The sequence below is a fragment of the Trachurus japonicus genome, chromosome 1 (assembly GCF_045865225.1).
Source record: "Trachurus japonicus isolate A0001 chromosome 1, Traja_1.0".
NCBI lineage: Eukaryota > Metazoa > Chordata > Actinopteri > Carangiformes > Carangidae > Trachurus > Trachurus japonicus.
Window position 1 is genome coordinate 29,977,161 of NC_140907.1, and position 12,686 is coordinate 29,989,846.

The 12,686-nt window shown below is 40.0% G+C and overlaps 2 protein-coding genes across 2 annotated transcripts; both read left to right on the plus strand.

The window, feature by feature from the left end:
- Positions 1–402: 402 nt before the first annotated feature.
- eri2 (ERI1 exoribonuclease family member 2) lies at positions 403–5,442 on the plus strand. The gene is made up of 9 exons (XM_085784494.1): positions 403–603; positions 802–863; positions 954–1,034; positions 1,657–1,784; positions 1,900–2,062; positions 2,297–2,397; positions 2,757–2,838; positions 2,927–3,015; positions 3,453–5,442. Exons 1-9 carry the CDS (start codon positions 581–583, stop codon positions 5,097–5,099), a joined length of 2,376 nt encoding a protein of 791 aa, XP_085640620.1. The 5' UTR covers positions 403–580; the 3' UTR covers positions 5,100–5,442.
- Positions 5,443–6,357: 915 nt separating this feature from the next.
- thumpd1 (THUMP domain containing 1) lies at positions 6,358–10,849 on the plus strand. Its single transcript, XM_085784509.1, has 5 exons — positions 6,358–6,877; positions 7,570–7,747; positions 7,838–7,923; positions 9,151–9,313; positions 9,441–10,849. The coding sequence occupies exons 1-5, from the start codon at positions 6,677–6,679 to the stop codon at positions 9,767–9,769; spliced, it is 957 nt and encodes a 318-aa protein (XP_085640635.1). The 5' UTR covers positions 6,358–6,676; the 3' UTR covers positions 9,770–10,849.
- The last annotated feature ends 1,837 nt before the right edge of the window (positions 10,850–12,686 follow it).

Consider the following 12,686-nt stretch of genomic DNA (forward strand, 5'->3'; position numbering starts at 1 on the left):
CAACGGTAAAAATGAATAAATACCAGATGTTATTGGCTCAGCTGGTTCCAAATCCACATTATTTAGCTACCGGGTATAAACACATGGCTACAACACCGGTGCTACTGTACGTTACTAGTGTCACGTAAAGTTGATGAGCACTAGCATGACTTCCGGTTTCTGAATTTCAAAATAAATTAATGTATCGCCTTAGTGAGTCCGTATATGTCGCTAAAATTGAGCAGTCTTTACTAAATGTTCTCTGGTTATATTTTACTTTATATATATAAGACAGACGCCACATCGTTATGCCTTTATAGTATTTTTGCGTCATCTATATGCTTTTATTTTGGTAGAAAATAGTGAAACCGGAAGTTTAGTTCGGTCAATTCCGTTTGCTTTTCTGTGATCGACTACACGCCTCACAGACGAAACTAATCGAGCTCAACATCGTGGATCATTATGTTTCAAAAAAAGCAGCGCGTTTTCCTGCGTTTTAAAATTAGCGACTGTTACACTCTGATAACTAATAATTTCACGTTTTAGTTTCTACTGCCTGGTAAAGTTACAAACATCTCATCGGTTTACTAGATCCAAGAAGATGTCGACAAAGAAACTGGCCAAGTAAGTGACCGATAAAGCCCCAAACATTAGCCTGTTGTTGACTAGCCAAATAACAAACTGGAAAGACAAAGACACGTGTTTAATGTGTAAAAAAAAAACTAACGTATTTCTGGCGAATTCAACGTGAACTTTTAAGGTAATTTAGTACAAGAAAGAAGTTGTCGTGTTGGCGCTAATTCAGGTTTATTTTCTCCACAGAGAGCTCGGGTTGTTGAGGCAGCGGAGTCAGTCCTCTGGGTCAAAGAAATCTCTGGTGTCAAGTGAGTTGTATGGTTGTCTGACTTGAAAACGTGTAACTTATAAGTTTATGTTTAGATTAGATGATTATAATATTGTGTGCTTTCTTTCAGATCAAATATTCTCATATATTATCGTGATTGACTTTGAGTCCACTTGCTGGCAAGAGAAAAACAACTACAGCCAGGAAATTAGTAAGTAAAGTTTCGTTTCTTTTCAATATATATATGTACAGTGCAGATACATTTGGGCACCCCTGGTCAAAATTTCTGTTCATGTGAACAGTTAAGCAAGTGGAAGATGAAATATTTCCAAAAGGCATAAAGTTACAGATGACACTATCCCTTTACATTTTAAACAGTATCATTTTTATTTTTTACATTTTAGAAAAGGAAAAGGGCACGCAGCAAAGGTTTTGGCCCCCTGCATAGTTAGTACCTAGTAGCCCCCCTTTTGGAAACTATCACAGTGTGTAAATAGTAAATATCTTGTCTGATACCTTGGTCAAAGTTACCTAAGAGATCAAGTCTCCTGGGTTTCCTGTTCGTTTGCAGCCTGCTGCTTTGTTTCCCCTTTTCTCTCTAAAATTGTAGAAAACAAAAAGAAAATACACTGATATTGCTTAAAATATTGCAAACAAGTGTTTCATGTTTAACTTTGTGCTTTCCGACATTATTTAATCTTCCACTTGCTTAACTGTTCACATTAACAGACATTTTGCCCAAACTTCTGCAGACCACAGTATTTCTTATAGAACCGCAATGATTTCCAGTCTTTATCACCAATTCTCCTCCTTGTGTTTCCACCTTCCTGTAGTTGAGTTTCCAGCCGTCCTGCTGAACACCTCCTCAGGAGAGGTGGAGTCAGAGTTTCACACATACGTTCAACCTCAGGAGCACCCCAACCTGTCCAAGTTCTGCACTGAGCTCACCGGGATTACACAGGTGTCTGTGCATAGGCATAAATATACAACTACAAAGACCACTGCAGTTTTTTGTTTATGTTCATGTCTGTGTGGTTTCATGTTGCATCTGACAGCTTCATTTCTGTGTCTCTCAGGTGCAAGTAGAGGCAGGGATCCCCATTCAGATCTGTCTTTCTCGATTCTCCCGCTGGCTGCAAAATCTAAAGGTGGAGAAGGGTTTGGTGTTTCCCAACAGACAACAGAGATGTTCTGCACCTTCAGCCTCTCAGAAACTGTGCACTTTCCTCACATGGTCAGGTAAAAGTCTGGTATTGGTTTTTATTGAGCTTGTTGAGGCCATTAATTGTAGGTAATGAAGTTGATAAACCGACTCATGTGGTCTCAGCTCAGTTAATAAACTGATTATTTCCTGTGCTGAAAAAAAAAAGATCACATAAAATGTCTTCACACAACAACTCTTGCACAAGAACTTTGAATGATTTGCATCTGTTGATACAAATGTAATGTGACACCATTTGCGTTGCGTATCAGACTGGGATCTCGGAGTTTGTTTACAGTACGAGTGTAAGCGCAAACAGCTCCATAAACCTGATGTGCTCAACAGCTGGATCGACCTGAGAAGCACATACAGGGTAAGTACAAGCTCACTTGCTTTTTCTTTTTGACCTCTGCTCTCTTTCATGCTGTCTATATGACTATGACCAAACAATACATTTGGTAATTGATTAATCTAGCAGTTATTCTGTTTTGTTTTTAAATTATATTTCATGCTTTTGGAAAATTTAAGAGATTAAAGTAAAGTTTTCAACTTTAAGGCATTCAATTTGATGTAAGTAGGGGTAAGCAGCAAAGTCCACGCTGATGCAGCTGTAGCAGTTGATAAATTAAGCAAATTGTTCATTATCTTGTTTCTGAATGATCAGTTTGTCCAAGCCTAATCATGTTGGCCTTTGTGTTGTAATAAATCCATACTCCGTTTTTTTTTTTCTAGCTCTTCTACAGCAGGAAACCCAAAGGCCTGAACGGGGCGCTACAAGATCTGGGAATACAGTTCGCGGGGAGGGAACATTCAGGTACGAAATATAAACTAAAAATCTTTAGTCCAAATAATTTTACATATAGATCTCAGCCTATGTGTGTTGTTTTTCTTTTTCTCCTCAGGTTTGGATGACTCCAGGAATACAGCTCAGCTGGCAGCGAGGATGATGAGGGATGGGTGTGTGATGAAGATCACTAGAAGTCTTGAGAGGGTGAGTGGCCATCGTCCAGCGATGCATCCCAGCTCCTAAATACCCGCCCCTCCTTCTAACTCCAGAGGCAGCACTTCTTATGCATGATGACTACAACCTATGGAGATGTTCATGAATTTTATATGTTGGCTTTTTAATTTTTTAAAGATGTTTTATATAAATAAACAAATATAAAAGTGGACTGCTGCAGTTAATAAACCATGATCTTTCTGATTCTTATGTGGTAAAATATTTATAATTCTGTTTTTTGGTGAAATTTGAAATACATCTTTCTGGAGACGGAGCAAGATAATTAAACATGCAGCTCAAAAGGCTGTGCAATATAATCCCAAATAACCTTTAACACAACCTTAACAGTTTCAGAGGAAATCTGGAATGGGGTATATTACTGTATGTGAGTGGCTGACTTTATCGCTCATCTTATTTTCTTCTCATAGACGCCACCAATGGTCAAGCCCATGTTTGAAAACACGACTGCAGACGACAACAACAAAAAAGAAAAGCCAGACCCCAATAAAGAGGAACAAACGCCTACGACAGCCAAACCATCAACATCTAAATCTTGTCAAATAAAGAACAACATGATGGATTTAGACACAAAGGGAGGCCCAGGTTTGGTTCAGGAGTCTATTCAGATCTGTCAAAGCATAATATCACCTAAGACTCTTCTGACCGGTGCGAGTACACCACTGTGGGGTCGTAGCAGGAGGTCGGTTACCTCTACTACCTCAACCGATACCGTAAATGGATCTTCACCACTCAGTGCCATCAATAAAAGCCTTGTTCTGTGTTCTACTACGTTGGGCTCCCTTTCACATCTGCCTAAGCCAAACCAGCTCTCCAAAACAGTGGGAGCAACAGTGCGACTTGTGGAGGACGAGGAAAGTGAAGAACTTCTAGTGGAAGAAGAGGAGAGGTGTGGCTCGTATGATGATGTGCTATTGGATGAGGATGGACAATGTGACACCGAGTACATGTCTGATTTTGACAGTGGGTGTTATATGTTGGAAGACTTTGACAGTTCAACAGAGGGTCAGGTCATATCAAGGGAGAAAAACTCCACAAACTTATCCGCACACAGAACGGACCAGATAAAGAGGACGGAGCAGCATCCAGCGATCTCTGAGCCAGACGAATATTTTGCTGTTCCTAAGGCCGTTACTTGGAAGTCCAAAACAAAAAAGCAAGAAGAAGAAGGACTTAAAACTTCTCTTCATCTCAAAGAGAAGTCAAATTGGGCACCACAAACCTCCAGAACAAACACACCTTCTCCACTCAGGCACAAACCTTTCATCCCAGAAAAGACCTCCACACCTAATACCTCGTTTGCCAAGCCCAAACCAGTCAGCGTTCAAAACAGAAAGTTCAAAGAGACTCCAAAGTCCTTCTTTACCATCTACACTGACCCAACAAAACAGGCTGCAGCCCCAACTCACCCGTTCTCGAGTAGCGTCCTCCGCTCTTTGTCAGCCAACACCCTCTCATCATCTACCAATAATTCCTTTATGTCTATAACAAGGAAAGACCCAACAAAACAGGCTGCAGCCCCAACTCACCCGTTCTCGAGTAGCGTCCTCTGCTCTTTGTCAGCCAACACCCTCTCATCATCTACCAATAATTCCTTTATGTCTATGACAAGGAAAGACCCAACAAAACAGACTGCAGCCCCAACTCACCCGTCCTCGAGTACTTCTCTAAACACCTCTAAGACCGTCCTCCGCTCTTTGTCAGCCAACACCCTCTCATCATCTACCAATAATTCCTTTATGTCTATGACAAGGAAAGGAGGACAGAGGATCACATCCCCACTGTGCTCTTGCGGCCGTCGTGCAAAGCGCCAAGTCGTGTCCAACGGTGGTCCGAACCAAGGCCGGGGGTTTTACTGCTGTCCGGTCCGCCGGTCGGGCAGCGGGGGCAGGATCCAGAAGGGATGTGAGTTCTTCAAATGGGAGTCGTCGCTAATGAAGAGCAGCAGTGCAGTAGTGGCCTCTCCTGCTGTTGGGTCCTCAGTTTCTCTCTGTCAGATGAGTTCGGCCCTGAACTGTCATCCTCAACAAAGGTCAACACTAAGAAAAAGCTATTAAGGTTGTACAGAAACAGTCATTTTCAGTGGGAAGTATGACTGATTCCCACAAAGATGGTTCCTGTATAACTCTACTTTGTTGGTTAAACTGTGTCTCCTCTGGGGAAAGCTTTACTTTATTCCCTTAATTGTAAGTCCTTGATAAAAAAAAAATCTTCTGCTAAATGACTAAATGTAATTTAATGAGGGGAAAAAAGAAAAAGCCTTGAAGAGAATTGCTTGAAGAAAATGAAGAATATTTTATTTATTTACACTCACATGTATTGGACAGTTCTCCTTTTATGAAGTACATACATAAATCAAATCAAAGCCTTTATTTAACATTTTATATACTATAGTAACTAAACCTCTTTTTAACGATTCACTGTCTATTTGTTGTTTTTATGATTTTGCAACAGTCATTTGTCTCAAATATTTGTAATGTGTGAATCAGGTAATTATGGTAACACAATAAAGAATGTTATTGCTTTGGAGATGAAATTAAATGTTATATAATGATAATAAAATTGAATTCTTTCCAACTGGTGTACAACTTGGTTACAACTTTGTGGTGTTTACATCCTGGATGCTCTTTGTCTTTATTATTTGGAAGGACACAATGTTCACGATTTAAAAGAAAAATCATAACACACTTTCCCACTTTGCCTCAGTGCATCTCAAATGTGTTTGGGCACAAATAAATTGGCAGTAAATAACTTGCACTTGTAGATTCAGTGGCAAACCGTTTTCCAAAGAGTTTGTAAGTCTATGTGTTAATTTCCTTTGTACAATCCTTCAGGTTTTATATGCAGCGCTACCTGAGGAATCAAAGGTCATGGGCATACAGTGTTGGTTATAAAAACCCCGCCCTGTCCCTATCTATGTGCAGAGATTTCTATGGATATTCTGACATTTTAAATAAAATTATGGATTGTAGATGGGGAATTAATAAAATTCCTTGTGAATGCAAGTTGAGAAATATCCTTGTGTGATAGAGGGGGAGAGATGCAGTATGAATGTAGGCTACTGCGGACAAATTTGCAGAAATTATATGATGCGTTCAAATCAACATGGAGCAGAATCACAAAAGGATGTTTCCAACAATTTGCTGAATCCATGCCAAGTAAAACTATACTTATTTTGAAAGCAATTGTCGGTGTTTTTAAATTATACCCTGTGAAAGTGTAAATTGTAGGTATGCTAACCCCCAATAAACTCCCAATAAAGGGTAGAAGAAGAGTTTACTGTATTTTTGTTTCGCGAGAACGCCGAGGACTTTTGTCCCTCCTCGCACGCCGTACGGACTCTCCATAAAAAAAAAAAGCGTGCTATGTTGTGACTGAATGAGACGTCGGTCGTTCCCCTGAAACCTGAAATAGCCGCACTTTCAACTTGAACGCATGTTTGCACTGAAACGTGAACTTATCGTGGCTCCTACGTCGTAGCCGTCGCAGTTTAAAAAAAACCTCGCGTGGTCGAGCCGAAGCCGCTTGGAGTAGTAACCAAAACAAGAAAGGTAGCCCGCCGCTACTGAGCTTTAAAAAAAAAAAAAATACAAGGGTTAGGGGTTTGGAGCAGGACGAAATCCTCTCTGCTAACATGTCAGCCGCGCAAAACGACTCGAGGAAGCGGAGCAAGAAGCGGTATGGGCACCACAACAAGCGGTGGAAGGGCTGCAGGGAGCTGGAGGTGGGCATGGAGGGGATCCTCATCACATGCAACATGAACGAGAGGAAGTGCACCGCGGAGGCCTTCAATCTGCTCAATGAGTACGCAGACAAGCTCTATGGACCCGAGAAGGTGAGTGAGAAACACCAACATGTGTCCAGTTAGTTACACTAAATAATAATAATAACCGGAGGACACAGTAGCTATATAAATATAAATATATCATTATTTGTGTTGGAAAGCTACGTACAGCTACATACTAGGGCTGCAGGTTGAGATTATCTCTGTGTCCAGACTGGGATCATGAGCAGGTTGGACAAGTGAATTGCAGCTAGTAAAAGAAGTAGAAGATATAAGTTAAATTGTGAAATTAGTTTATATTAATTAAGCTGTAAAGTGTGTTTGTTTCTTATATTATGGTAGCCAGGGTGTGTTGTTGCTTTGAAATGTACTGCTCCTTAAACATATGTCAATTAAACTACATGTCAACCTGCTTCCTTTTTCAGTGTTGACTTTGCTCAGGGTTGAGTCATAAAAAGAAAATGTACACAGGAATAGCTGATGTAACGCTGACACTGTTAATAATAAAGAAATAAGTAGGAACAAATAATAATTGAGCTGGCTTTAGTTTTTTATGGTTTCCTCTGTCTGGTTTGATGATATCTATGTGGTGTTGTCTCTTTGGACTTGGTTTGGAGAAAACTAAAATTAATTTGAGAATGTAATCTTTGAACTCTTGGATTTTTTTCTGTATCATATTATCAATTCATTAAAACAATTAATAAGTACATATAATGAAATTTCCATCTTTATGACTGATGCAGTTGCAAGATGATGCCGGGAGCAGCAGTGAAGACGAAGAGGCCGAGGAAGAAGACGTTGATGTCGCTCTGAAGAAGGAAGTGGCACAGCTGCAAGCATCCAGAACCAAACCGGAGAGGCGCTTCCAGGCGTTGGACAGCGGAGCGAATAATGTCATCTTCATCAAAACTCAAAATCTGGGTAATTATTTAACTGAATGAACAGTGATTACAGTGATTATTTCTCTGTAAAGTGGCTTTACTTTGACTTTGTTTTTTGCGTTTGTCCCAGAATCGGACAAGTTGGTTCATCACATCCTGTCTGATCTCCACACCACCAAGAAGAAAAAGTCCCGTGTGATCCTTCGGATGCTTCCGGTAAGAACTGTGTTTAATATAACACCAGTGATTTAACACTTGATACATAGAAATACATTATTCTACATGAGGCAGAGGGATTTACGAGCAGCTCAGCTCTCAGATGACTAAAATCTGATAATCATGTCTACTTCTTAAAGGGATAGTTCAACATTTTGGGCAAATTCGCCCATTGCCATAATCCCTATAGTCATAGCAGTAGGTTCGTTACCTTTAATTGTTGGTGTAAGCTATTTTTAGAACAGCGGAGCAGAGCTGCTGAGAGCTACGCTACGGAGGCTAATGGGATTTCTTGGTTTCCCTCATCAAACTCATCAAATACACAATCCAACAACTCCAAAACGCTCTGGTGGACAAGTTGTGACCTGCACATTCACCACGCTATGAGATAATAATGTAACGTTACGAGGTGGAGTTGTTTTAGAGGTAAATTCATGCAAAACCACTAATTCACGTTGCGTTCAGGGACAGTTTTTCATCAAGCAGTCTCTGCATTTCCCTCTAAAACAACTCTGTTTGGTAAAGTTCTGTTATTATCTCATAGTGTGGTGAATGTGCAGGTCACAACTTGTCCACCAGAGCGTTTTGGAGTTGTTGGATTGTGTATTTGATAAGTTTGATGAGGGAAACCAAGAAATCCCTGAGCAGCTCACGGCTCTGTTCCGCCATTCTAAAAATAGCCGACAATTAAAGGTAACGAACCTACTGCTAAGACTATAGGGATTATGGCAATGGGCCAATTTGCCAAAATGTTGAACTATCCCTTTAAGGTGCAGCCACACTGTACCTAACAAACTCGTGGAGTGTCGCGTTGCTCCCATTGAAAATACATTGGGTCGCGCCGCCGTACGTCACCTTCGCTGCACTAAGCATGCTGGGATACCCGACGGCGTGACCCAATGTATTCTCTCTCAATGGGAGCGACACAACACGACACTCCACGACTTTGTCAGGTATAGTGTGGCCTCACCTTTAGAAGTACGCTAGTGGTTTTGAAAATGACACATCAGCATTATTTGACACTTCTAAAGACGCACACATCTAAGTTAGAACAATCACACAAATGTTTAATGCTGCATTTATGAATAGTTTTGCCTGACATCCAGCCTTGCTTAACAATCAAACTTAATGTTTGAGTATTTATAGAGACAACAGTAATCAAAGTAAGTTTACTCTTGTTGTCTGCGTTGTGTGTGTGTGTGTGATCCCTCTTTTGATCTAATCCAGGTGACGGGAACGTGCAAGGCCTTCCAGGATGATATGGTGAAGTACCTGACCACTTTCCTGGAGCCTTGGTTCAAAACCCCAAACTGTGGTACCTATCAGATCGCATTCAAGGCCCGCAACAGCAGCCACAACAAGAGAGACGAAATCATCAAATCAATTGCAGGTAGGAGTCTGTTTAATCCAACTAATATCGATCAGATAACTATGTCAAATAAAAAAGTGAATTTCAACTTCTCGATAAGTAATTTATGAAACTGAATTGACCTTCTTTTTTTTTTTTACCATTTCAGGTCTTGTGGGGAAGCTGAATCCCAAAAACAAAGTGGATTTGACAAACCCAGAACTGACAATCATTGTGGAGGTCATCAAGGCCGTGTGTTGCATCAGTGTGGTAAAAGACTATACGCTGTATAGAAAGTATAATGTTCAGGAAGTAGTTAAAGAGGACGCACCAAAGCCTGATGTGACAACGGTGAAAACGGAAACCAACACGGAGCCGGAGATAAAGGAGGAACAGGACACAGCAGAGAACAAGCAGGAAGACGAGAAAGGCGAAGAGGAAAACGACAAAAATGCGTCGGAGATCAAAAAGGAGGTGGATGAGGGTCAAGGGGAATAAGGGTTCATATTTAAAGAAACCGTTTGTTAGCTGATTTAGACCATTAAGTTGTGTCATTTTATAGTAATTTTGTTTTAAACGGGAGAATACCATAACTCGACAACAAGATGAGGCTTGCAGAAGTCAAACAGGATCCTAATTTAATTTAATGTTGTTTTTTTTTACTGTTGTTGTTCATAACCATGATAGACCGGTACAAACTTTATTAATAAGTCCATTTTCAACAACGAACAGTGATTTTTTGAAGTAACTGTACACATCAACAGTCTGCAGCGTAACTTTGTCAACAGCTCACAGTTTTTTAACGATGAATTTTATTTTTTGAATTTCTATGTCTTTTTATTTTTGACATTTTAAATATAACAAGGTTTGGCTCAGGTCAGCTTGTGTGTCACATGTGATGCTTGACTTTTGTAAGAACTGTTATTTCTTAAAAGCTGTACCTGAATTAAAGCTGCCTGTGTTTTTTTGGCCGTATCTTTTTTTTTCTCATTTAATGATGCGGTGTGCTTCGCTGGTCGCCACAGCGAAGAGAAAGGGAATTACCAACCTGCTACGTTAACAAAAAGAAGTAAATATCATGTTCACACACCTGCAGGCTCTCAGGGCTTTTACATTTCACATTGGGGTTGGAAAAATGTCCTAATTGACGTGTTGCTCTAACCTCCACCATCATCCATGAAAGTTCTTCTCTGCACCACAAGATGGAGTTAATGCCTCATGTTGCAGAGACATGGACGTCCGTGAGACAAGCTCACACAATTATCATCACAAAACCTTAAATATTAGTAAAATGTGCTCGTTGTCTGAGCTGCTTCATCCATTGTCCATATAATTTTTTACCAATTTCGATTGTGAAGAGTATCGTTTATCATATTGGTTTTTAAAAGATTATAATGATTATCATGACAGATGTTGTGAATTTGTACATGTTCGACGACAGAAAAAGTGACAAACTGAAAGGGTAGCCGCTACAAGCTGTGATACCAAAATACTCGACTTGTTTTGGGTGGGATGGTTAATTTTCTTGAATGGTAACACGCTACGCATTAATAAAATTTGTTATATTTTGTCATGTTTCATTGTTTAATCTGTGTTTTATAGATAGATAGATAGATAGATCTTTAATTGTCATTCACACCATGAAACATGAGGAAGGAGATGTAGTACTCAGGTCTCTGTACTGTAGCAATAGTATAAATATACAATAAGTAATAACAAATGTACTCAAAGAGAATAAGTCTGTATAGGGAAAAGTTAATAAAAAATATACTACATTAGATTTTTAGATTTATCAGGAAGTGCTGCACTTAAATTGGAGCAGTTCAACAGTCTCACACCATCTGAGGCTGTAACTAACACAACAGCAGTGATTTGTCATAATAACTGCATGCTAACATGCTCACTGTGAAAATGTCAACAGATTTATCCTATTGTAGTTTTAAATAAACAATGAGTTTAATTAAGGCTGATGGGAATATCATTAATTTTGCAATACGGTCAACAGACTTATACAATACATATTGGCATGATGATGGCGCTACATCTCAATGATTATTAATCATCCTGTAGGCGGCATATCTCAGGGCTAATCTGTCTTTATCTGTCCAGCAGTTGTTGAGACACCACAATAATAAATAGGATTTATTCTCTGGGCATCACAAAGACCTGTGCAAAATTTAACAGCAAAAACCATGAAATAGCTGTTGAGATCTTTCCATCTGGCAGATATTTTTTGCCGTCTCCAGGAGCCATGTGACTCGTGCAGCCAAACTAGATTTACTGCATTTATTATTTTCAGTCTCGTCTTCTGTGGCTCATTCAGAGTTTTGTATCTTGTCAGTTTACAGCAGTTTCAAGCCAGAACATTTGCTCATATTTCTGCTGAATTACCTTGGGCCTCTCTCCTCCTGCGTCCTCCGAGCCCCATCCGTAGAAAAGGTCACGGACGGTTTTATGGTTTGTCTTTTTAAAGAGATCACCAGGAGAACTTGGCTTTGTTCATACATTCGTGGATAGACACATCATAGCTGGACGTCTAAAATTAAGAGAAACTTTAAAAACAGATAATAAATCTATTGTTTTTTTGTTTTTTTATAACAGTGCAGTAAACAATGTCTTAGTCACAGTGGTTGCAATAATCACCGTGTGGAGCAGCAGCATATGCGGCTCTGTAGCTCGGTCACGTATACAGTACACAATATACACAACATACACAACAACACACATGCGGATTAACTGAATTGTGAATTCCTTTTCTGCTCATTACACTTGGGCTGGGACTGTAGCCGTGACCCTCCACTCATTATCTCCACTGCATTCAACTAAAAACTCACAAATTACAATGCCACTGACTCTAGGTGCCCCAATCAGTGTGACCTGAGCTTATAGCGCCAACACAAGGGGAAAGGATTACTACATGTTTTCAGCCCTAGCCAGTGTGTTATTAGTACAATACCAATTAGACTGTGTGTCGAGCCTACAGGATGGCTAAAGTACAATGATGCCTCGCGATGATATTGCCCTCACCTTAATGATATCTCTGCTGTCAGTATATAGAAGACATACGAACAAAATTTGCTATAGATGCAACAACAGTTTTTATTCTAACAATGGGATTTTTGGGGAGATGGCACATTCAGTTCGTTAAACAGACTCAGTGGAGGCTGGCAGTTTGAAATGTTTAGCATAATCAAAATCAAGACAATATTTACAGTGGTAACCACTCGGTGTTGTCCACATGAGAAAGCAGCCTCTGATGTTTTAATTGCCCCCAAGGCCATGTCTAATTAAACCTCCATGGGCGTGAAAGCCCAATGCTTTTCAGCCAAAAAACCAGGCACAGAGGCACGTACGCACTGTTCTGCCACCCAGGACTGTACCGCTCATTCAGGTTTAAATGTCACAGGCCTGTGAA

What these genes read in the sequence shown, in the direction of transcription:
- eri2 (XM_085784494.1), top strand. Translation starts at nt 581, where the DNA reads ATGTCGACAAAGAAACTGGCCAA. An exon ending in AGCTCACCGGGATTACACAG is followed by an intron (nt 1,785 to 1,899) that starts GTGTCTGTGCAT and finishes TGTGTCTCTCAG; the next exon opens with GTGCAAGTAGAGGCAGGGAT. An exon ending in ACCTGAGAAGCACATACAGG is followed by an intron (nt 2,398 to 2,756) that starts GTAAGTACAAGC and finishes TTTTTTTTCTAG; the next exon opens with CTCTTCTACAGCAGGAAACC.
- thumpd1 (XM_085784509.1), top strand. Translation starts at nt 6,677, where the DNA reads ATGTCAGCCGCGCAAAACGACTCGAGGAAGCGGAGCAAGAAGCGGTAT. An exon ending in CATCAAAACTCAAAATCTGG is followed by an intron (nt 7,748 to 7,837) that starts GTAATTATTTAA and finishes CGTTTGTCCCAG; the next exon opens with AATCGGACAAGTTGGTTCAT. An exon ending in AATCATCAAATCAATTGCAG is followed by an intron (nt 9,314 to 9,440) that starts GTAGGAGTCTGT and finishes TTACCATTTCAG; the next exon opens with GTCTTGTGGGGAAGCTGAAT.